At 37.8% G+C, this 12,479-nt stretch overlaps 1 protein-coding gene across 3 annotated transcripts in view; it reads right to left on the bottom strand.

The window, feature by feature from the left end:
* FBXL20 (F-box and leucine rich repeat protein 20) overlaps window positions 1–12,479 on the bottom strand; it is a 113,792-nt gene that overhangs the window by 56,479 nt on the left and 44,834 nt on the right. For all 3 annotated transcript variants that reach the window (XM_060133767.1, XM_060133768.1, XM_060133766.1), the window contains exon 2: window positions 9,047–9,108. In XM_060133767.1, the coding sequence (XP_059989750.1) occupies window positions 9,047–9,108 (62 nt within the window). The remainder of the gene's footprint in view (window positions 1–9,046; window positions 9,109–12,479) is intronic.

Raw genomic sequence — 12,479 nt, forward strand, 5'->3', positions numbered from 1 at the left:
CGGCTGGGCCCGTCAGCCGTGGCCACTGAGCCTGCATGTCCGGAGCCTGTGCTCTGCAACGGGAGAGGCCACAACAGTGAGAGGCCCGCATACCGCAAAAAACAAAACAAAAACAAACAAACAAAAAAACGAGGATATATTCAAACAACGATGGGGCATATTCCAAGAACACAGAATATAACTGTAGAGGCTCCCACTGGCTAAGTCTGAAACATTCTGAGCAGAAAACAAGGATAACCCAAATGGGATTAAAACACACTGAATAAAGTAGGAATCCATGAGTCTATATTGATATTAAAAAATAAAGGAAAAAATGGGATAGAACAAATACTGAAGCCTGCGCACCTATAGCCCGTGCTCCACAACAAAGAGAAGCCATCGTAAAGATCCAATGCAGCCAAAAAAACCCCCCCAAAAACAAAAACTAGCTTCACAATATCAAGCTGAGCCTGGTGGGAGTTCACGGTATTAGGATGTTTAATGATAGGAAGACAAAAAGGACTTGGAAAAAAAATAGTATCTTCGCATGGCCAGGTGGCTCTTAGTCTCAAAACACAAACAGCTCTGTGTGTCCACATATATACACGACCTAAACAAAGGCAGTGTGTCTAATCTTATTAATAGTCCATCACTACCATGCTATCAAGGCAGCACAGGAGTTGCTACTGGCTAAGAAAATCTGGAGCCAAACAAGAGCTGAAGTCTCTCCCTGACAGACCTAAAATAAAACATCCAATTTACTCCTCAGAATATTTTGTTGTTGTTGCTCCTCCAGGCAATGAAGTGTAAGGCTTGGAAATATTAAAATAGCAAATTGTGGGACTTCCCTGGCGGCCCAGTGGTTAGGACTCCACGCTTCCACTGAAAGGGGCACAGGTTCGATCCCTGGTCGGGGAACTAAGATCCTGTATGCCGTGTGGCACAGCCAAAAAAAAAAAAGCAAATGGCAATTATGAAGAAACACGCAAACCAGGGAGGAGATGAAGTTCTATACACAGGCAGCATCCAATTTACTAATGGACTGTATGTGCGAAGTTTGTAAATTCTCCAATATAAACAGTATCACAAATGACAGTTTGCTTGCCAGGCAAACCTTAGGAGAAAAAATCCTAAACTACAATACTGTGTATTATGCAAAAGAGATTGAGCCTCAAATCTTGTAGTATAGCTGAATCAAAGACCCTTTGCCTCTGTCCACAAAGGGGAAACAATAATCTCCCATCTGAAATGTTCTTCTCCCTCACTCTTCTTCTCTGTCCAGTTAATCACTACTTACCCCTTTACGACTCAACTCATGTCTCATTTCCTTGAAAGCATCTTCTGAACTCTCCAAGGTTGGTTGTAAAGTCCTACATGTGAGCTTGCTGTAATGGTCTAGGCAAACCTCCATTATAGCTCTATATTGATTATTTTCTTGTTGGTGTTTTCTACTACTCGCTGAGCTTCTGAGGACAACGACTCCTGTTTATTTCTATATCTAACATAATGCCTGGTACACTGCATGTTTGCTCCTATAGTAAGGTTGAAAGAAATTCCAAGTATGTAACATTTTGGAAAAAGCAAAACTATGGAGATCAAAAGGGAGAGAGATGAATAGGCAGAGCGTGAAGGATTTTTAGGGCAGTAAAAATACTACGTATGATATTGTAATGATGGATATATTATTACACATTTGTACAAACCCATGGAATCTACAACACCAGGAGTGAACCCTAAGGTAAACTATGGACTTTAGATAATTATGACGTGTTAACGTAGGTTCATCCTCGGCAAAAAAAAAAAGTGCCATTCTGGTGGGTTATGTTGATACTGGGGGTGGGGGGTTTATGCATGTGTGAGGCTGGGGGTACGTGAGAAATCTCAGCACCTTCTTCTCATTTTATTGTAAACCTAAAACCGCTCTACAAATACAAATTCTTTAAAAGAAAGAAAGTTGAAGGAATACAAAGTACAAGAATGAGGTCTGTAGTAATTTTTAAACTGTGCCATTCTGCTAATGCAAAATTCTCTCACCAAGAAAACATATCGATTAATTGCAGTAGCAAACTCAAATGAAAATGCATCATGCATACATGGTATAGGAAAAAACCAGCCTAAATATACGTTTATAGTCATATATGTAACTACTGTGTTAAAAATCAGTAAAGAACAAGATGTACTGACTTATTTTTCTTGGTATTTAATTAAATTTATCACTTGAGCCACTTCCTCCCCAAAAGGTTTAAGGGAATATAATTTAATTATTTCTTGGTATTGCATAGCTTTCATAAAGAAAATCACTTGTCATCCTATACAGTGAAATCCTCCATGGGTAAAGAAGCGACTAAAACGTCTCCTCATTAAATAAGCAACCCTGTACTGTATTGGTTTTGAATGTTACTATTTATTTTTAATTGAAATAACACTGATTTATAACACTGTATAAGCTTCATGTGTACAACATTATATTTCTACTTCTGTATACCCTATAACAAGCTCACCACCAAAAATTTATTTTCCATCCATCCACCATACAGCTGACTCCCTTTACACCTTTCGCCTTCCCCACCACCCCTTCCCACCTGGGATCCACTGCTCTGTTCTCAATCCTACTTGTTTGTTGGTTTGTTTTTTTTCTTTTTCTCCTTTCTCTTTTTTTTGTTAGCAGCACCACAGGGCACGCAGGATCTTAGATCCCCGACCAGGTGCCCCCTGCACTGGAAGCGTGCAGTCTTAACCACTGGACCACCAGGGAAATCCCCTGCTTTTGTTTTTAAAATTAGTTTTTATATATTCTCCCTTACTATCAGATTGCTACTTCTTAAAACTCAGTGGACCCTCTATTAACATAACTCTTCTGATCCCATTTTTACGTACTGCTATTCATAATCAAATTTGTAATAACTGTGTCTAAAGAAAAAGAAAAGGAGTACATAGGGCCTGAGAAATGGCTGGCATGCATCCGCTGAGTAAAATGCACATTTGTTCTTCCAGCTTGCTTCCTGTTTCTTTGATTTGTTCTGGACAATTGAGAAGGCTAGAAAACTAAATGCTCAGTAAGAGCAATATTGGTTTTCTGTTCTTTCATTCAGGAACATCTGCCAATGCACCTTAAAGTTGACAGATGATCACTTTTGGTAGTCTTAGCATCTAATCACATCATTTTATGGTCTATGAGTAAAAAATAGAAATCAATAGTAATATACATAACATTTTCATTGCACTTCCTATGTGCCAGGCACTCTTCTAATAAGCACTTTACGTTTATCAACCCTTTTGATCCTTAGGATAACTCTAAGAGGTAGGTACTAAAATCCTCAATTTACAGCTAGTAAATGACAGAATCCAGGTGTTCAGATTCCAGAGTCCATGTTCTTCATCATTATGTGCCTTTAAAAGTAAGAAAACACACAAACCCCTATCTGCCCTAAATTCCTGGCAAATACACTGAATGAAAATCTACTAGATAGCATCAATGCTGTAAGCTTCCTGGAAGAGAATATAAGATAGCATGTGTACAGAAAAGAGTTCACATAGCAGGCCTATCCTTATTAGAAAGGCCTGCTTGCAGTGCTGACCCTTGGATGGCATTTGAGAATTTGGATTGGGGAGGGTTCCCACTATTCCCTGATAAGCTTCCCTGGTAGACAACATTTTACTTTTTTTGTTATAATTTATTTCTGGAGGAATTAAGCACATCCTGTGTGACTCCACTGGGAAAGGACTCATAAGCCTACACCGGGTTTCCTCTCTATTTCACTCCATGTGCCTTTTCCTTTTGCTAATTTTGCTCTGTATCTTTTCCCTGTAATAAATCATACCCATGAGTATGACTATATGCTCATAGCCTTGAGTCCTCCCAGTAAAACACCAAACCTAGGAGTAGTCTTGGGGACCCCCAACACAGCATGATTATCTCTTTTAGACAAAAAATCCCAGCCAATTCATTCTTTCCATCTAAGTTCAGAAAGTTCATCTACCAACTCACACGTACGTATTACATATTGCATGACAATTATGACCCAACACCCCAAGAGTTGAAAAATTAATGAAAAAAGTTTCAGATTCTTATAAGCAATGATAATCCTCATTCTGAAACTGCACTTTGTTTTATAGCCAAAAGGGCATGTGTGGGCTCAAGCAGTCTTACCACTCACATTATTATCAGTTATCAATATCATCCTCAGAAGGAATCTTCGAGAAACAAAGATTCACTTTGCATTTCACTTTAATGAATGTAATGTAATTTCACTTTACATTAGCTCTTGGAAAACACATAAGAGTCTCTATCTTATAAACACTGACATTCATTTTTCAAGAGGTACTTCTAAATAAATGCATATGGTTCTTCTCTCAAAGGAAGTACTGTCAATCCTGCTAACTGAATTTCACATTATGCAAGCAGTGGATTCCAGCTTGCTAGAGCATTACTAATAAACTTTGTTTCAAAAAGGAAGGAGAAAAATTAGTAAGGTAAAGTAAGTTACAGTTAAGAAAAAATAAGAACACTTCCTTAATTCATTGGTAACTTGGTTGTGGCTCTGGGTTTGCAAGAAAATAGTACAGCCCTAGTAACACAACTTTTCTGCTTGTAGATTGATATATGGTGGATCAAATAATGTTAACATGTAACTTAAAATCTAATCAAACCAAATATTCTATGCTACTTATTAATCTGTATTTTTTAAAATAGCTAATACAGGGACTTCCCTGGTGGCACAGTGAATAAGACTCCATGCTCCCAATGCAGGGGGGCCCCGGTTCAATCCCTGGTCAAGGAACTAGATCCCACATGCATACCACAACTAATGAGCCGGTGAGCCGCAACTAAGGAGCCCACGTGCTGCAACTAAGGAGCCCATGAGCCACAACTAAGACCCGGTGCAACCAAATAAATACATAGTTTTAAAAAGTCTTTATTGAATTTGTTACAATATTAAAAAAAATAAAATAAAATAGCTAATACACAGACATGGTATGAAATTCCAAACACACACACACACACACACACACACACACAAATTCAGAAGACATAAAAAGGCTGAACAATAAGTCATGATAGTAACAATATAATTCATAAAATAAAACAAATATCCATAAGTTTATACTGTTATAAATAACTGAATAAATAAGTAAATGTAATTGAAGTCTCTTCCTTACAGTAGAAGTCTAATTATTATTAATTAGAATAATAGAAATAGAATTTATATGCAGGAAGAATTATAGAAATATAAAACTTTGGCAAACATAACAGTGGTAACTGTTTCAGGTAACAGCAATGAATGCTAAAATTAGTGGACAAAAATGAGTAACAACACATAGTCTTGTAACAACACATATCTCCCCACAAGATAACACAGGTCTAACAACACATATCTCCCCACAAGATATTTATCAAGGTATTCAAAGTTCTTAAGGAAATATTACATTCAACGAATTTCAAAAAATTACAAATGCCCTGGATAGAATTTATTAATAGTTACACTATTGTTATCTGTTTAGTGTAATTTCAAAGATACCACAAAAGCCTCTTTCCTATTTGGCTTAAATGGTTTAAACAAAAAGTTGACCCATTGCCTGAAAGAGAGCCTCAGCTAACCCATAGCTTCATGTAATGGTAAGAAAAAGCCACTGAGATTTAGGAGTTGTTTGTGGTAACAAAAACTGGTTGATACAGAAATTCCTCTTTATCCAATCTTCCCCAAGATACCACCTGTTTTGGCAACTATAGACCTTACAGCTCATCAACAGGTACTAGAGTAAAGTCAAAACAGCAACTAAATCAAAACCATAATGACATATCACCTCATTCCAGTCAGAATGGCAATTATCAAAAAGACAAGAAATAACAAGTGTTGGTGAGGATGTGGAGAAAAGAGAACCCTCATACACTGTTGGTGGGAATGTAAATTGGTATAGCCATTACTGAAAACAGTATGAGGTTCTTTAAAAAAGTAAAGATAGAACTACCATATAATCCAGCAATTCTACTTCTGGGTATTTATCTGAAGGAAACAAAAAGCCTAATTTGAGAAGATATCTGCATCCCCCATATTTGTTGCAGCATTATTTATAATAGTCAAGACATGGAAGCAACCTAAGTGTCCACTGGTGGATGAATGGATTAAAAAAATGTGAGATATGTGTGTGAATGTATATGTGTGTATATATATACGTATACATACACACAATGGAATATTATTCAGCTCTAAAAAAGAAAGAAATCTTGCCATATGCCACAACATGAATGAACCTTGAAGGCATTATGCTACATGAAGTAAGTCAGAGAGAGAAAGACACATACTGTATGATCCCATTTTATGTGGGATCTTAAAAACAACAAAAAAACAAAAAATGGAACTCATAGATACAGAGAACATACTGGTGGTTTCCAGAGGTGGGGGGTGGGTGAAATAGGTAAAGGTGGCCAAAGTTACACATAACTTCCAGTTATTTATAAATAAGTCCTCAGGATGTAATATACAGCTTTGTGACTATAGTTAATACTGTAACATATGTTTGGAAAGTTGCTAAGAGAGTAGATCTTAAAAGTTCCCATCACAAGAAAAAAAATTTTATAACTATGTGTGGTGATAGATATTTTTCTTTTCTTTTCATAAATTTTTGTTTATTTATTTATTTTTTTGGCTGCATTGGGCCTTCATTGCTGTGCGCAGGCTTTCTCTAGTTGCAGTGAGCGGGGGCGACTCTTCATCGCGGCGCACAGGCTTCTCATTGCGGTGGCTTCTCTTATTGCGGAGCATGGGCTTTAGGTGCATGGGCTTCAGTAGTTGTGGCATGCAGGCTCAGTAGCTGTGGCTCATGGGCTCTAGAGTGCAGGCTCCATAGTTGTGGCGCACGGGGTTAGCTACTCCACTGCATGTGGGATCTTCCTGGGCCAGGGCTTGAACCCGTGTCCCCTGCATTGGCAGGTGGATTCTTTTTTTTTTTTTTTTTTTTTTTTTTTTGCGGTACGCGGGCCTCTCCCTGTTGTGGCCTCTCCCCCTGTGGAGCACAGGGTCCAGACGCGCAGGCTCAACGGCCATGGCTCATGGGCCCAGCCGCTCCACGGCATGTGGGATCTTCCTGGACCGGGGCACGAACCCTTGTCCCCTGCATCGGCAGGCGGACTCTCAACCTCTGCGCCACCGGGGAAGCCCGGCAGGTGGATTCTTAATCACTGTGCCACCAGGGAAGTCCCTTTCTTTTTTTTTTAGATTTCTTTTTTTGATGTGGACCAATTTTAAAGTCATTATTGAATTTATTATAATGTTGCTTCTGTTTTATGTTTTGGTTTTTTTGGCCACGAGGCATGTGGGATCTTAGCTCCCCGACAGGGATCGAACCCACACCCCCTGCATTGGAAGGCGAAGTCTTAACCACTGGACTGCCAGGGAAGTCCCGTGGTGATGGATATTAACTAGATTTATTGTTGTGATCATTTTGCAATATATCTTTTTTTTTCTTTTTTTTTGGCTGCACCACATGGCATACAGGATCTTAGTTGCCCGACCAGGGATCAAACCCGTGCCCCTGCAGTAGAAGCATGGAGTCCTAACCACTGGACTGCCAGGGAAACCCCCATTTTGCAATATATACAAATATTGAATCATTACGTTGTATACCTGAAACTAACAGATTATATGTCAATTTATATCTCAAAAAGGAAGGAAGGAGGGGAAGGGAGGGGAAAAGAGAAAGAAACAGTGACTAAAGCTAGAAAGGGCCAGGGCAGGCAATGCAGTGTAAAAAATCACAGAAAATGTTATCTGTGTTACCCTCATCTCTTGCCTGGATTTCTTTAAAAGTTTTCTTGTTGCTTTCCATTCCAATCCCCCAATCTGGTTGGAACATAGTACCCAGACTAATTCTTTAAAAATATACACCAGATCATGTTATTCCCCTGCCATATCATGAGAGGTCTTGTAGGCCACAGTAAGGAATTTGAGTTTCATGGCAAAAACAGAAAAACTCTAATAAAATATAAAAATATAACCACAACAGGATGCAGCCAGTTACCAAAGAGTCAAATAACTTCCATATATCTTTCTGAGTCTCAAGGTAAACTACTGCGGTACAAAATAATGCTTAATATTGAAAATAAGTGTGTCTTAGTCTTAGTGTACTCAGTTTATGGTAACAGTGAAGAACATAACCTGTTTTAAAAATATTTTTCTTTAAGATGGCTAAAATTTCGCTGAAATTTGAGGGATACCCAAGATATTCAGGATACATTTTTCCAATGGTTCTGGGTAGTCTAGGAGGTTCTTTACACTATAGTCAACCAGCACATATGTATGTTTTGCTTTCACAGAAAACATTCATTCCAAGTTCAATTCAGTTCCTTTTTCTTAGCATCTTCAAAGTGTAAGTCCAACGTAAAGATTTATAGGATTTTGTCCCTGCTTCCATGGATCTTGCAATCTAGTGGAGGACTCAGCATGCAAAGACTTAGGAATGCCAGGAATACTCTTTACCAGCACTAGGGCAGAATTTTTCACCCTGAAGCAGGGACTGGGCTGGTTATGGGCTAGACTGCAGTAGCAGCTATGAGCAAGAAAAAAATGTCCCGAGCACAGTATCTTGTTAACTTCTAACATTTGCAAAGAGAATGCGCCTTTCTCAGTCATGATATTCTACAAAAGCGAACAAAGAATGGTATGATTATGTGCCCAAATAATGGGCACTGAAAATAACTTCCCTGGATGCCTGTTTCTTCCCAGGTGATTCCTAAGTCAGAGGTATATAAATTGGGAGCTGTGTGTTTTATGTTACAAGTGATCCCAAATGTAGTTTCTACACATTAAAAATAAGGATGGTAAAATCATAAGTCTAACAGAGCAAAGTGTCAAATAACTTGTCTTTTTAATTTTTAAAAGGCTATATAACCCCTAGAATAAGATTGTTTAACAAAAGAATCAATAAATTTTAAAATCTACATAATCCAGATCCTATACATATATGAAAATTAGCAACAAGTCTAAAATTTTTTTTTTTAATTTTTTTAAACAGGCAAATATGATACACACACACACCCCCAAAAAAAACAGCATAAAGTTAGACTTACCGTAATAGGAGTTCTTTGGGAAGTTTTTTATTAATTACAGCTTCATCACTATTTGAGAACATCTGCAAAAACAAAATCATTGTGTCAAGTGTCACTTAACATTTTATTACGTTCAACTCAACAGTTTAGAGGTAATCCTCTTAGGAGAGAGGTGAATAAGTACAGTGGGTGTTATAAGCCAAAGTCACATTTTCAGAAACTCTTTAGGCTAAAAAATGTCTGAGACATTTAATTTGTTCCCTGTCTTTAGAAAAAAATGAACTAATAGCAGTCAGAAGGATGACATTATGTGCCAGGTGCTATTTTAAGTGTATTTTATGTATTAGTGTACTGAATCTTCATACTACCCTTAATCTTCATTGTACATATAAGGAAACTGAGTTACAAAAGGTTTATTTGCATATCAGTACAGAGTGACCATTTAAAAATGCCATTAAGGTAAGGTTATTCTCCAAATCTAACTCACATTTATTTGTTCACAGAGATGTTCAGAAACCTAGGATAGGAAATGTTCTCTTTCAAGTTTTATATATCATGTAGAAGAGTAATAATGCCTCATAACCACCACCACATGCATTCTGGATGAATGCAGGATCATTTAACAAATTAATGAAATAACTCATAATGGGTACTTTTAACAGAGCCGTCACTATAAGCTTGTCTAGTAAGCTACATAAAAAAACCAAATATCTATATATCCAATAAAAAGCAACTAAAAACAATACACATGTCACTGAAGCTGAGAGGAATATGTTCAGTCCCTGCTATTAGGTATTACATAGATGCCTCTTGACTTCATACAATGAACATTTACTGAACACCCTGTGTTAGGCACTTTTCTAGGCAATGAAATACAAAAACAGTAAGATGTTATCTCTGTACTTAAGGAGCCCCTGCTCTACAATGAAAAACACAGAAATAAGCAAATACTAATTTTGGACTGGCATCAAGGAGATAAGCTAGAAATATATTAAAATTATAGTTCAAGTAAAAGATGATGCAGGTAAGATTACAGGGGTGGTGGAAGTGGAAAATAAAAAAAGTAGACAAAAGGATTTTTAAAGAAGCTACAGGACTTGCTGATGGAAAGTTGGATCATCTACCAAGTTTCAGTGCAACAAACACACTATGTTAAAATAAAAGTAATGCTGCCTGACAATTACATGTTTTTGGAAATTGCCTGACATCAAAGAATAATCTGCTTCCCTAAATTCTCTACCCATTAATGGAAGGTATTAAGAAAAAATCATATCCCTTTTCTATAAGGCAGACTTTCAAAATGAAGCCATCACATTTCCTCCTAAACAAGTTCTCAAATTCCACGGTTTCTAAGACTCTACACCATTAAGATCATTCTTCTCCAGGTACACTTATAGGAAAGAAGGCATGAAGTAGTTATAAAGTATACCCTGAATACTCTAGGGTTGATGACATAAATAACAATGTTATTTGTTGATAACATTATAACATTATGTTATTTATGATGACATAAATAACATTAGCAAAGACAGCTAATGTATCCAAAATTGAGACCTGCCTGGGGGACTTCTTAGCACACAACATATATCTTAAGCTTGAGATCTTGGGGAAAAATCAAGTTAGTAAGTATAAAACAATATCACTAAGCTAAGCACCCAATATACTAGACTATGCCCAACTCAAATCCACAAAATATAAAAGATAATCATTTTTATACTCGAAATACTAAGCTCTTTATCTTGTATATTCAAAGTATTTAATTGAATGCTACGTACCTCACCCACCAAGGCACTTTGCTCACTTGAATATACAGGGTAATTAAATTGATAAAAAATATAAACCTGTTATGTGTTGTTCACATGATTTGTGCAATTCTAGATACAAAAAGGAACAAAAATCACATCCAGGGGCTTCCCTGGTGGCGCAGTGGTTAAGAATCCGCCTGCCAATGCAGGAGACACGGGTTCGAGCCCTGGTCCGGGAAGATCCCACATGCCGCGGAGCAAATAAGCCCATGCGCCATCAACTACTGAGCCCACGTGCCACAACTACTGAAGCCCGCACGCCTACAGCCCCTGTTCCGCAACGAGAAGCCACTGCAATGAGAAGCCCGTGCACCGCAACGAAGAGTAGCCCCCACTCACCACAACTAGAGAAAGCCCACGCACAGCAACAAAGACCCATCTCAGCCAAAAATAAATAAATTTATTTATTTATTTATTAAAAAAAAAAAGTCACACCCAGCAGCAATTTTTTCCCCTAAGTCACTCTAAATAGACCAAATGTTGTCTCTGTAAGAACACGAGGTATATGAAAAGAGAAAAGAAAAAAAGGAATAGACAGTGTCCTGGGAGTATCTGGGAAACATCATGTGTATAGGATATCTGTCCAGACTTATATTTCCCTCCAATTCCTTCTGCACATATGTATCCTACTCCAAGTCTGCAAGAAAAAGATCAGTGGTTCACAAACCATGGTCACCTGACTAACAGCATCAGCATCAAACAGAACCTTGTTAGAAGTGCAAATTCTTGGGCTGTACTCCAGACCTATAGCATCAGAAACAGGATGCCAGGGGTGGTGGAGGGAAAGAGGGGCAATTTGTAGTTTAACAAGCCCTCCAGGTGATACTGATGCTTCCTAAAGTTTGAGAACCAATGGAACAGATAAAATAGATTGAGAATCTCAGGACTTAAGAAATTACAGTTATAACACATAATCAGAATATTTTATTATTTGAAGTAACATAGCAATGGAGCTTAGAAAATAATCCTAGAGGTAGACACACATTAATTTTAGATGTTTTCTAGGAAACCCAAATGGTTTCTGCTCCAGTTCATGGTATTGAGTTTTTTTGTTTGTTTGTTTAATTTTTTGGCTACATTGGGTCTTTGTTGCTGCGCATGGGCTTTTCTCTTGTTGTGACGAGTGGGGGCTACCCTTCATTGCGGTGCATGGCCTTCTCACTGCGGTGTCTTCTCTTGTTGCGGAGCAAGGGCTCTAGGTGTGCAGGCTTCAGTAGTTGTAGCACGTGGGCTCAGTACTTGTGGCACACAGGCTTAGTTGCTCCAGGGCATGTGGGATCTTCCTGGACCAGGGGTTGAACCTGTGTCCCCTGCACTGGCAGGAGGATTCTTAACCACTGTGCCACCAAGGAAGTCCCCATGGTATTGTTTGTAAAATAAATGTTTCACAGAAGCAATAGAATACATGTTTTAGATATCTTACTATTTCAGCTGAATCCAAACTCTAGGTTTCTCATACAAAATATAAAGGGTGTCAAATCCAATTATATCAAGGATATAATGAATTATAACAAATTTGTGAAGGTTTTAGATATAATCGTAGAGAAAGTCACTGTTCAAACATTTGACATTCTTAGGTTATCTGGTTTCATATTAATGTGTGGATAGATTATTATATATTTTAATAATCTAGCCACAAAAAATTACAA

The sequence above is a fragment of the Lagenorhynchus albirostris genome, chromosome 20, assembly GCF_949774975.1.
Source record: "Lagenorhynchus albirostris chromosome 20, mLagAlb1.1, whole genome shotgun sequence".
NCBI lineage: Eukaryota > Metazoa > Chordata > Mammalia > Artiodactyla > Delphinidae > Lagenorhynchus > Lagenorhynchus albirostris.